The 13,398-nt window shown below is 41.7% G+C and overlaps 1 protein-coding gene across 1 annotated transcript in view; it reads right to left on the bottom strand.

Moving 5' to 3' along the window:
* The window catches only part of Notch2 (notch receptor 2), a 152,833-nt gene that overhangs the window by 41,221 nt on the left and 98,214 nt on the right, over nucleotides 1-13,398 (bottom strand). The window contains exons 7-12 of the mRNA XM_077803756.1: nucleotides 12,759-12,914; nucleotides 11,917-12,105; nucleotides 10,916-11,029; nucleotides 9,976-10,089; nucleotides 7,926-8,159; nucleotides 2,866-2,976 (exon numbers count right to left, since the gene is read on the bottom strand). Of these exons, the coding sequence (XP_077659882.1) occupies nucleotides 2,866-2,976; nucleotides 7,926-8,159; nucleotides 9,976-10,089; nucleotides 10,916-11,029; nucleotides 11,917-12,105; nucleotides 12,759-12,914 (918 nt within the window). The remainder of the gene's footprint in view (nucleotides 1-2,865; nucleotides 2,977-7,925; nucleotides 8,160-9,975; nucleotides 10,090-10,915; nucleotides 11,030-11,916; nucleotides 12,106-12,758; nucleotides 12,915-13,398) is intronic.

The following is a 13,398-nucleotide window of genomic DNA, read 5'->3' as shown; positions in this document are numbered from 1 at the left end:
TTGGGAAGCATCTCCACAAATGCTCTCAAGTTTTCTTCATTCATTTTTGTTTGTTTGTTTGTTTTGGTTGTTTTTTTTTTTTTGGCTTTGTTTTATTTTTGTTGAGAGATGGTGTCTCACTATGCAATCCAGGCGAGTGTTCAAATCTTGGGCTCAAGCAATCCTTCCACCTCAGCCTCTTGAGTCTCTCCTCTCCTCTGCCCTCCCGTGCCTTTCCCTCTCTTTTTTCTTTGCAGTGCAGGTCATCAAACTTGGGGCCTTGTACATGCTGGGCAAATATTCTACCACTGAACTACATCCCCAGCCCTTCATTTGCTTTAAAATTCTTCCCAGAACAAATTTTCAAGCAATCTTTTTATGAGAGTTTTAAGTGGCTTGTGCAGTCTTCAGCAGTGGCTCCACCAGAAAGGTCATGCCTTCGTGGAATGTCCACAGAGCACCAAAAATGCTCAGTGTGAATCATGTCTGTTGTGGGGCTCAGCAATTTTTTTAAATATATTTTTTTAGGGGCTGGGGTTGTGGCTTAGTGGTAGAGGGCTTGCCTGTGAGGTGCTGATTATAATGTACAAAAAAACAAAGCTATATATCTTTTTTTTTTTAGTTGTAGTTCGACACAATATCTTTGTTTTATTTATTTGTTTTTATGAAGTGCCAAGGATCAAACTCAGTGCCTCACATGTGTTAGGCAAGCCCTCTACCACTGAGCCACAACTCTAGCCCCCGGCTCAGCAATTATTGAAATGAGAAGTTACCCTGTCTTTCCTACTTGGTAGGTACTTGATGAATTCTCAGTGACTGGTGTTTAGTCCAGGCATTAGGGTCTGGGTTGAATAAGAGAAGTGCTTTATTTTGAGTACAATTCACTAAACTCATTCATCCAGCAACATTTATTGAGTATTCTTCTGTGCTAGATATTGCTAGAAAGATAATAAAGGGAAGTTCCTGCCTTCTGAGAATTCATAGCCCTCTCTGCAACTCACTAGCTAAGGATATGGGCATATCAAGCTCTGTCTCTCAGCTGCCTTATTTATTAAATGAGGATGGCAGAACTTCCTTTCTGGACTATTGGAGAATTCAAGATAATGAATGTGGTGCTATGTAAAACTGAAAAGTAGTTCACAGGATTATCACATGATTCCTTTCTTTCTCCCATTTATTCAAAAAGTTTCAAGAAATCCTTTTTGAATAGAACAGAGAACTTAGACTTACAGAAAGAAAAAACAAAAACAAAACCATCCCTTAAGTTTTTTAAAGCTGTTATTAAAATAATAGGGGGAATGTATTAAATTAAAACAGGGGAAAGAATAAAACACTTTTCATTTACCACTCGTGAGTATATACCACAGTCATCTTAGATATTTTCAGCTACTGATTAAAAAAAAAAATGTCAGACACAGAAAACAGTTCCAAGAACAGGGTACCGCCCAGTAATCAAAACATTCCATTTCTTGGTTATGCAGTTTCATACTTCACCTTAAGTTTATTTAGAATATTTTTAGCCCTATGTGCCCTCCCTCCTTGACCTTGCTGGGTTGCTGAATGTTAAAAAGAGAAAGAATATGATGCACTGACATTTGAGAAAACTAAATAAGTCTTATATAAATCCACAAATTAACCAGGGCTCTGGGATCAGATGTCTGGGGTAGAATCCTAGTACACCGATAATATCACTTCACCTCTCTAAGCTCTGGATTTCTCATCAATACCAGAGGAACAAAACAGCTGTGACAATTGTGACTTGGCACTTAATTTGATGCATAGCTCAAAATATGTGCTAGCTATTTTCTTCATATTACCCATTTAACAACAGTGCACCTATTATCCTAATAGCAGGAATTTCCATTCATTCTGTTGGCTGCCACCTAATACTGGAGTGACAGTTTTCAGGATGCACAAGTCCATCAGGCCACCACACTACTGCAAGGTCTTGGCTTGAAAGCTTTCATCATACTTGGCTTCTCGTTGATTTCCAATGAACAGGAATCACTGGAGCCACAAACATTCCTGTCTAGCAACAACAGTCATACAAACTGGAAAAGTGCTTGTGAACTAGAGAACGCATGGCAATGGCAGACATTCTTCATTTGGCTCCTGCTGCCTCTGCCAAAAGCTCATAAGGAGTCTCTCACCTGGAGTGCAAATGACCACATGGTCATTATTAAAGGGTATTACATTAGGGCCTACTTGTCTGTGGCACTGACAGGAAAGAATAGAATACATTGTGAATCCCTCTCATGGTGCCTGTAGCAGCTTAGATGTCAGTGAGGGGCTAGGTTTCCTCAGTAGCCTCAGGAACTTTTTACAGGAAGGTAAAAGGAAAGGTAATATTAACAAGGAAAGAGGAGAGAGATGCATGGATGTGCCCGTGTGCACAGGTTTGCATGTGCTAGTGTTCTAGCTATTTGTACTTCAGTAGGAATGACTTGCTAAGCTATTTTAGCCATTTATTTTCTTCCTCCTGCACAGAAAAATCTTGCTCATGCAGGCAAATTAAGGTGGTCCCCTCAAGTTACAATTTTATTAAACAGTCTCCCCAAAAGAGGAAGGACATGAGACAAAAAGTGCTGTTTTGCAAGTTTACCTCGCATATGGATTTACAGAAGGTACCAACTACTGCTTGCAGGAAAATAAAGTAGGCTTTGGAGGTAACTTAACTCAAGCACAATGATGGTAAAATCTAATAAATGAAATATGGCATGTTTCAGTTTAAGGAAGATTTATGAGCAGAAAACGGGATCAGAGAAGTACAGGAGCAGATTTCAAACCTTCCAGAGACACCAAGAAAGAAGAGACATTTGAAAAGTGATTTTCCCTCAGATGTCCCATTTTCCCAAAGTGATGAGGCTGAAGTGCATGAAGCATTACCTGTGAATCCTGGCAAGCAGACACAACTGTAACGATTGATGCCATCCATACAAGCACCATGGACACAAGGGTTGCTAGCACAGTCATCAAAATTGATTTCACAATTAATCCCTAAAAGGAGAATCAAAGAGAAATCATTCCACATTATCACAGACATAACCCAGCTTTTGTTTCTGATGCTGTGGAGTAAGAAGTCTAAATGTAATCCAGGCAGCCCTGGACAGAACATAGCAGCACTTCTCAAAGTATAGTCCACAGACTCTTTCAGGAGAATCTTGAAGTCAGAAGGGTTTTATTACTCACACAAAGCTATTACTTGCTTTTTTTTTTTCTGTGTTGACATTCACACTGATGTTTGCAAAGGCAACTGGGATAAAACTGTTGGCATGTGGCGGGAATCAGGCAGTGGAACTAAATTGTGCTAGTAGTTACTGTATCTTCACATCCATGCTGCCCACAGTTAAATAAACACAAGAGACAGTTCACCTAAGAATGGCTTTGGCAAAGAGGTTAAAACTATAAACATCGTAACTTCATTAAATCTTGAACCTCAAATGTACCTGCCCTGTTATGTGTGATGAAAGGGGAAGCACAGAAGAATTTCTGTGCATACAGGTGTGAACATCATATCAGGAGAAGCAGTCACGCAACTGTTCAAATTGTGAGCTGAAATAGCTGCCTTCTGTATGAAACCCCATGTAGTTGAAAGAACAACTGACAGATAAGCCAAAGTTCATCAGACTTGAGTGTTTAGCAAATATTAAGTGAAAGAAAGAAACCTATCATTTTGAGGGAAACAGCTGATAGTACTTAATGCTGAAACTAAATTTGGGCTTTACAATCAAAATTAGAATTTAGAACTTGGATCCATCACCTTAAGCTTGACACTGACGATCAGTGTAAAAGCTAAAGCTCAGGATGATCTTTAAACAAATATGGAATTGCCTTTAGTGTTGCACCGTCTTATTCTGTTCTGTTCCACAGATGAACAGAAGGGTCTAGCTGTGCTGACACAGGCTTGATTGTAGATATGGATAACGAAAGAGTAAGGCTATAACAATCATTAGTGTTACCATGGTATTGTACTGGTAAAGTAATTTAACACTCATGATTTCTCACTATTTATTTAAAATGGATTTAATGATGTTTCCTAAGTTATCATGGAAGAATATGTGGGTAGTAAAAACAGTCTAACAATAAAAACACAATAAGAATATAAATAAACAATTTCTAGAACAAAATGTCATGATTGATTCATTCACAAATTTTATTATTAGTAATTACTATGGTATTAAAAATTTATTGGGCCATTGTGTGCAAAGCAGCTGGCCTTGCAGTTTTGTGATTTTTTTGCTAATTCTCTCAGCCAAGCTTTAAACCCAGCTGTGTTACACCATTTTACAAATAGCACTGCTGACTTGCCCAGCTTCAGTGAGGCCTTGTCTTCTTGTTCACAGTTCTGTGTTCTTTCCAGCAAGCCACGCTGTCTTTCTGTGTTAAAGAGGCTCTCATGCCGCACTAGCCATAAATGAGAAAAGGAGTCCCATACTCCCATGTAAAAGTTACACACGTAGGAGATGTATAACCCATGTCTAGCCCTTGACTGACAACCCATCTTTGTCCTCAATCCATGAAGGCAGCCCCATGAAGCCTTTAAATCCAATGTAGCTCTAGCTCCAGGGCCATAATTTACTTGAGGAGGAACTGACATCTGTATCAGGTCGGGCCAATGAGCTCCTATGTAGAAATGTGACCTATGTGAACACTGAGCTACAAAATGCCTTGCTTTGTACTATTTTCCTGACAGCCCAATAATTCCATTCTTGCTTAGAATCTACATAAGAGACTTCTTCGAGCCTTCACTAAAATTGTCTATTTCGTTGTTTGTTCATGGTTCTTTAAGCTAGCTCAAGTTGAGTTTCCTGAAATACATAGAAACTAATTACTCAAAACAGTTTTATCATCATAATAGCATAGATAAGAGAAGGCACTGATACTTTGAGTAGTCTCTCTCCCTTTAAGGACCCAGCAGGTGACTACTGCAACTGTAGTTAGCAAGTTGTAACACATCACTTCCATCCAGACCCCATCCAAGTGCTAAACCACCAACAAAGAACATTCAATAAATGGATTGGGATTCTAACTCTAGGAAGAGTCTATTCATAATGCCTCAATTAATGGATGTTCCAAGCAGGCCCCTGACACATGTCAGTTCTTTCTCCACCCACTACAGACCAACATTTCTTTTTTTTAATTGCTTTTATTTTTTAATACATGACAGTAGAATGCATCACAATTCTTATTACACATATAGAACACAATTTTTCATATCTCTGATTGCATATGAAGTATGTTCACACCAATTCATGTCTTCATACGTGTACTTTGGAAAATGATGTCCATCACATGCCACCATCATTGCTAACTCCCTGCCCCCTCCCTTCACCTCCCACCCCTCTGCTCTATCTAGAGTTTGTCTATCCCTCCCATGCTCCCTCTTCCTACCCCACTATGAGCCAGTCACCTTATATCAGAGAAAACATCCGCCTTTTTTTTTTTTTTGGATTGGCTAACTTCACTTAGCATTATCTCCTCCAACTGCATCCATTTACCTGCAAATGCCATGATTTTATTCTCTTTTATTGCAGAGTAATATTTCATTGTGTATATATGCCACATTTTTTTAATCCATTCATCTACTGAAGGGCATCCAGGTTGATTCCACAGTTTAGCTATCGTAATTGTGTTGCTATAAACATTGATGTGGCTGTGTCCCTGCAGTATGCTGTTTTTAAGTCCTTTGGGTATAGACAGAGGAGAGGGATAGCTGGGTCAAAGCCCTAATCTTCATCATGTGGGATTAGGCCCCAACTTCCTTAATAAGACTCCTACAGCACAAGAATTAAAACCAAGAATCAATAAATGGGATGGACTCAAACTAAAAAGTTTCTTCTCAGCAAAAGAAACAATCTGTGAGGTGAACAGAAAGCCTACATCTTGGGAGCAAATTTTTGCCCCTCACACATCAGATAGTGCACTAATCTATAGGGTATATAAAGAACTCAAAATGATAAACACCAAAAAAAAAACAAATAACCCAAACAATAAATGGGCCAAGGACATGAACAGACACTTCTCAGAAGAGGATATACAATCAATCAACAAATATATGAAAAAATGTTCATCATCTCTAGCAAGTAGAGAAATGCAAATCAAAACGACTCTAAGATACCAGTCAGAATGGCAGTTATTATGAAGAAAAACAAAAACAAGTGTTGTAGAGGATGTGGGGGAAAAGGCACACTCATATATTGCTGATGGGACTGCAAATTAGTGAAGCCAATATGGAAAACAGTATGGAGACCAATATTTCTTTACTTTGCTGGCAGTTCTTTGCATGAATTTTTTTAACAGCTGCAGGAATGGATTTGGCAGGGCCCTGAGACCTTCCTCGCTTCCCTCTCCATGCCGCCTGCTACAGAACATTCATATTTATCCCTTGCCTCTTAGTGACAGCTACTTATACTATGCCCTCCCTAGAAAACACACCTGATGCCTTCTGGCATAATGACATAATCCCACAGAAAACAAAGCGCTCATCAACCCACCTCTCATCCAGGTTCCCAGCATGGCTGTTATAACCAGAATGACAGCAAGGCCCACAGTAGCACCTCCATTCTAAAGGCCATGAAAGTACTGGTAAACCTCTCAAATTTCTTTTCATATAGCAATTCTCATGTTGGAGACCAGCCCTGGAGCAAAGTGCTTTTGGAAGGTTTTACAAAGATCTACAAGTCCTTTAGGGACTTATCTAAACGTGGGGAGGGGCAGGCCTTCTCAGCTCTGAAGGAATGGGATGTGTTTCTTATGCTCAGGCAAGTCAAAAAGGACTTTGTTTTCAAACTTGGCATGTGTGAGGGCCTGGATGAAGACCAGGGCCTTTTACAAGTTTGAAGAAATAGATTTGGAAATAACACTATAAAATGAAGGCAGCTAACCATGTCCCCTACCTCTGCCACCCACATAGACCATTTCCCTTAAGTCCAGGATGATTTCTCAATAAATTTCTCCTGATATTGGCAATTTTTCTTCTAGCAAAGGCACACACTGGTTAATCTTCCACTAATACATTTTCCTTTGACCTGGGACATAGTACTCCCTCTATTAATCACAGTTGTGTCCATACTTATTCCTATAATATGTAAAACAGAAGCCAGTGAAACCTGTGAGATGTTCTCTCAGAGAAAACAACTCCAAATTCCACACAGAAGGAGCAGCAGATTCTCCCCCTACCATGTAGCCTTCCACCACAGTCAGGGAATAGCACTGGACTCTAAGGACAGACAGCAGTGTCTATCCATTCTTCACAATTACTGTGTAACAAAGTGTGTCCTCTCCTTTAGAGTCTCCCCAATGCCTGAAGACCCAGTAGATATAAGCAGCAAAAGAAAACCATCAAAATTAAAGAGACTGAACATGAAAGAAAAAAAAAAGGTGAATGGAAGGAAGGAAGGAGGGAGGGATGGAAAGAACGCAGGCAATTCTCAATAAAAGTGACTTAAAGAAAATTCATCAAGCCACATTTCAATAAGACACATTTCAATTCATGGAAGTGTAACTGATGTGATTCTGCAATCTGTATACGGGGTAAAAATGGGAGTTCATAACCCACTTGAATCAAAGTGTGAAATATGATATATCAAGAACTATGTAATGTTTTGAACAACCAATTAAAAAAGAAAAAAATAAATAAATAAAAATAATCTTATATTTTGAAGTGATTTACCTCCATTAAATGAAACACACACCACACAGACACACACAGACACACACACACACACACACACACCCCACTGGAATGGCACAATTATTGTCTCTAACTTCTCTCCAAAGTAGAACCATTTATGTTGGAGATATTCATGCTTGTGGCTTTGGCTGGCCTCTCAGAATCAGAAATATTTTTTAGGTATCTGTGCAAATGTCAAAAAATTGGAGAGGTCTGTGTAAATTGTGTTTAAGAAATGAAAAACCCCAACCCAACATAACCAGAGCAGGCTTACCTGATGTGCCCGGCTGGCAGTTGCACTGGTAGCCATTCACTAGGTCAATGCAGCGCCCATCGTTCAAGCAAGGGCTGCTATAACATTCATCAATTTGGTCACTGCAGATGGCACCCATGTACCCGGGGTTGCAGATGCAAGTGTACGAATCAATCCCATCCTGGCACTGGCCATGGTGGCAAGGATCAGGGTCACAGTTGTCGATGTTCTCCTCACATAACACACCAGTGAAACCTTGGGAAGGAATTTTACCAAGGAATCTTCAAAGCCAGATACCACACACCTGAACCCAAGAGCAATTAATCTATGTACCCTACACATTCCACATCTGAATGAATATTACTGCTGGTTTTGAGCAGTGGGAACTGGTTGTTTGTTTTGATTTAGAAAGCGAGCTTGGGGAGCTGTGCTCAAAATAAAGAACATCAGATTGGCAGGACTAATGCACCTTTGAGACTGATAACTAATTTCACAGCACAAAGGCTTTAACCTCAGCCTCCCGACTTACTGGGTTTCAGGGGAAGCTGCTCTTGACTTTTTTTTTTTTTTTAATATCTGATTTCTTTTTCTCCCAAACCCAAAACGTATGTACTGAATAATGGTTTCATGAACCTAGTGTTCCCAATTCTGACTTTCTGACTTTGGAGGACAGAGAACTTTATTCTGCTTCACCCCTTCCAAAGCATTAAGCATATACATGAGATTTTCAATAAATACCTGTTGAACAAAACAAGTGAGTGTAAAAGTTATGAGCATTTAAGTGAAAAAGGGTGTTCCTCCTTTCAAGATTTAGATATGCCCACATTCTTCTCCTTCCCAACAGACTCTAGTAGGCCTATCCTCCTTTTAAAAAGTGAATCCAAGCTGGGTGTGGTGTGCACACCTGTAATCCCAATGGCTTAGGAGACTGAGGCAGGAGGATCATTAAGTTCAAATCCAGCCTCAGCAACTTAGCAAGGCCCTAAGCAACTTAGTAAAACTGTCTCTCAAAATAAAAAACAAAAAGGGCTGGAGGTATGGCTCAGTGGTTAAGTGCCCCTGGGTAACCCCCACCTTCCCCCCAAAAGGTGATTTTTAGCCTCTCTCCAGTGAACTTAGGTGTGACAAGAGGACAAACACTGGAGTTTCTCCAATGAAGGACAATAGGTTATTTTTAAAAGTTCAGTGGCTCATTGGAGTTGACCTCAGCAAGGAGGTCTAATATAAAAACAGTAGCACTGTGTGTGATTTTCTGACTGTTTGCTTTTCTACAATCAGAAAGAAATCATTCGTTCAATGCCTACAACTCTTTACAAATTCTTCTAAATAAATTTGAATTATATTTATAACTGTCTTGAATTATATTTTTAACTTTTTTCCTCAAGCAGTCAGATAATGAAGGATATCATCTTTTCTAATAATGTTTAGGCTTTCTAGACATTACTTATCTACAAAGAAGGAAACATGTAAAAGGGGCATTTGACTTAATAAAATATTCTCCAAAGTAAAAAAAGGGCCATAGTTTCACAGATCTGTTCATCTCTATGAATAGATGCTTTGGATTCTAATACCAGAAGTCAGCAAGGAAACCCTAACTTCCTAGCCAGAGCTCTTGCCTGTTGGCTGCTACATACCTAAGAGCCACTGTGTCTGAGCCTCCACACCTGCACACACTCAGCCTGTAGACTCCTAAGCCTTTTCAGGTCACTGGCCTCAAGAGACAAAAAGGGCAACTATAGAGAAGTCCCAGTGGAACAGCTTTCCATGGGAATCCTACTTTCCCAAATGAGTCAGTCAAGCCAGCTGGAAGCTCACTGCTCTCCATGTGCCAAAAAGACATGGACATAAGTGGAATATCCAGGCCAGACCACTACCATGATGGAAGAACAGGGGGTATAGGAGGGAACCATGAGGACATCAGAAAGTCTGCTATCAGCAGCTCTAACACAGGGCAGCCCCTGAGTGTTAGAGCAGAGGCCCCTCTGTCTCTAACACAGAGAAGCTATCAGAGGACTGTTGCCACCTTGTGCAGAGGAAACTCCTGGGGGATGACAAGTAAGCAGGCACTTACCAGTAGCACACTGGCATTCGTAACCATTTGGGTGATCAATACACTTGGCCCCATTCAGACACGGAGTACTGGAACAGTCATCAATGTCAATCTGGCATACCGGGCCCGTGAAACCTTGGGGAGGCAAAATAATGACCAAGTCAAAGTCTATCCTGTGTCTTTCTTACTTGTTGAGTGGATGATGCCCATAGAGGTGGGTTAGGTTACCACTAGAGCCCATGTTGTGGGTCAACACAGTGACCTCCCTAGCAAGTGATTCTCCCTACACAGTGGTTCTCCCTAGCAGGTGACCAGGATACCTGGGAGAAACTCAGGGTCAGAAGCCCTCTTGTCTCCACCACTGCTCCTTTAGAGTGATGTCAGCTCTAGAGGGAGCAAGGGAAAATGAAACGCTACATAGAGCCTTCAAATGAGCACCCAGATCTTCAGAGGCAAAGGGACCCTCTCTCTGGAGACAAAGTGGGCAGGCCACAGTTGCTGGGAGACAACTGGCATGTCTTTAACAAAAGCATGAAGGGAAATAACAGACAGAGGCTCTTGCAGAAGAAACTGGATGCATGTTGTCTGTTTGGATTTGTGGGGTGAAAAAAATCTCAAAACAATAAAACCTCACAGAGGGGCTTCGAGAGTATGACCCATTAGGGGGAAAAAGGAATCCTGAACAGCCTACAACCGTGGCTTCTGTGGGAGTGAGAGCTCTGAAATACACACACAGACAGAGGTCATGGACCATTCCAGAACAGACTTGGACCTCCATCCACAAACGACTTGGAAGATAGGCTAGCTAAAGCAATTCCCCATCCCTCCACACACACGCCTCTCACCAAGTCTTCATTTTAATGATTTCCTCATGCATAGCCCACACATATGCTCCCTCCCTTCCCATGGTCAGTAGGCTTTGTACTTCAGAAGGAAACAGGGCCAGGTGGTGGGCACTTACCAGGGGGACAGAGACACTGGAAGCGGTTGACTTTGTCCACACACTGCCCATTGTTCACACAAGGGTTGCTCTGACATTCGTTGATCTCTAGTTCACAATGCACACCTTTGAAGCCTGCACAAAACAGACCACATATGGCTCAGAAAGACACAGAGGTGGACTCCAGCCAAGAAAACACAGTGTGCAGAGATGGCTACTACTTCTATGAGCATGGATATTACTGCCAAGACCAAGGGACTCTGCCATGTCAAGAAATAGTCCCTGTAATTAGGTTAATGGATAATGTGAAAGACCTTTGTCACTGTGAAGAGGTGACAGGGGCTACCTCATAAGACACTGGTGAGACCTAATATGCAAACAGACTCTACAGTGCTTTCTGTGTCAATGCACACATTCCAGACAGTGCCAGACACAAAGTGTCCCTCCCCTGAGTTCCTAAATGCCACCCGAGTGGGTTGCTACTGCAGTCAAGGTATAAGTCAAAATCAGGGCATGGTCCACAGCTATAGCAGCCGGCATCCTTCATCAGCCAGAGCAGCCACCTCAGCTGTCACTTCACTAGTGTTAGTTGGGCCTCTGAGGATTCAAGAACTATTTCTGCAGAAGAGCTCCAGGGCACCACTAAGCATATGCTGCAGGTAAGATCCAGTTCCATTAATGGAATGGGACGTATTATGCAATACATTGGAGGATCAGGAAAGTTAGCTATTTTTAAAAAAAGTCTTATAGTATATCGCCTCTGATATATTCTGTGGTATGCACCTGGCTTTGACATAAAGAGCTTGTTCAATTTGGTCGACATTGCTCTGCCAATTCCCATCTTGCACGCTTCTCTGTAAGAAAGAAAGAAAGATGTCTGGGAGCCCAGACATCCTAAAGTGACCAGTCAGGGAATAAAATGCTAATACAGTGCATGGACTCCCCCTGGTTCCTGAGTGCTCCCTAGGACAAGTGCAGTGCCACCTCTCATTTCACACCCCAGCATGAAGGCATACATTTACCTGGCATGCACAGGCAGGTGAAGCCTCCAATCTTATCCAGGCAGGTGGCATCATTCTGGCAGGGGTCTGAATGACACTCATTGATGTCCATCTCACATCGAGGTCCCCCATAGCCCTTGAGACACTCGCAGTGGAAGCTGCCATCTGTGTTCACACACCTGCCGGCATGCTCACAAGGATTGCTGTTGGCTGCAAGACACAAGCACCAATTATCAGGACTAAAGCACAGGCCAGAGTTCCACAAATGCAGACTACAGAAGAGCATCTGACGATGTATTTCCTAAGCTTTCTACCTTCTCATGTCTTACATAACTTACAAAGAAAAAATAAAAATAAAAAAGGAATAGGCAATCTTTACTCTCGTGCCTTTCTGTATTCTCTTTTTTGGGGGGAGCATGGGTACCAGGGACTGAACTCAGGGGCACTTGATCACTGAGCCATATCCCCAGCCCCATTTTGTATTTTATTTAGAGACAGCATCTCAATGAGTTACTTAATGACTCACTTTTGCTGAGGGTGGCTTTGAACTCACAATCCTCCTGCCTTAGCCCCCCAAGCCATTGAGATTACAGGCATGTGCCACCGTGCCAGGTTTTCTGTATATTATAGTCTAAACTGCCACTGAGGAAGGCTTTATAGGAAAAATTAAGTATAGACCTTGCATATATTTAGTTCCCAGAATGGAATGTATGGTTAGGCTGAAGAGTTAACTGCAAACAGGGATACCTAATAGGAGAGATCTGAGATATGGGATGTAACATGCTCCTGGAGTAACATGAGCTCCCGATGAAATACTTGCTGATCTGACACCCACTGGAAGCAGAGAAAGGTTGTGTACTCACCCATGGCACACTCATCCACATCTTCTGTGCAGTCCGCCCCTTTGTAGCCCTGTGGGCAGGTGCAGATGTACTGCCCATTCAGGGGGTTGGTGTCACACAACGCCCCCTTGTGGCAAGGATTGCTGATGCAGGCATCATCCAGATGACATAAGAGACCTGCCAGAGTGGGGGCAAGTGTGGAGAGAGAACATCTCTCATTTGGAGAAGAACTTTCTCTTTCACCAAGTTCCTCACAATCCAACATAAAGATTTAGAGTCAATGTCCCCTTCACCTGGTCCTATCCAGGGACACACTGCAGCATCAGCAAAGCAGCTAGCTGCTTCAGACAAGCCCATGTTCCAACCCTGAGCCCTCAACTAGATATCTCTTCCAGTGCAGAGATGCATATAGGCCAGAAATTAGAAGAGTAACTCCAGAACACAGAGACAGTCTCTGGATTGTCAGATTTAGCAAATAAAATAGAAGATGCAGAGTTAAATTGAACTTCTGATCAACAAATTTTTAAAATAAAATTCAAATACTGCATGCATCCTGTTTTATCTGACATCTTCCTTCTCCAGTGTCGCTCTACCTGATGGTCATGGGGCCATATGCATCTCTCCAGTCTCAAAAGAAAACGGGAACCGATGTCATCCTCCT

Source organism: Urocitellus parryii, chromosome 11 (assembly GCF_045843805.1).
Source record: "Urocitellus parryii isolate mUroPar1 chromosome 11, mUroPar1.hap1, whole genome shotgun sequence".
NCBI classification, from domain to species: domain Eukaryota; kingdom Metazoa; phylum Chordata; class Mammalia; order Rodentia; family Sciuridae; genus Urocitellus; species Urocitellus parryii.
The sequence above is the reverse complement of the archived record's forward strand: the minus strand, read 5'-3'. Positions and strand labels throughout refer to the sequence as shown.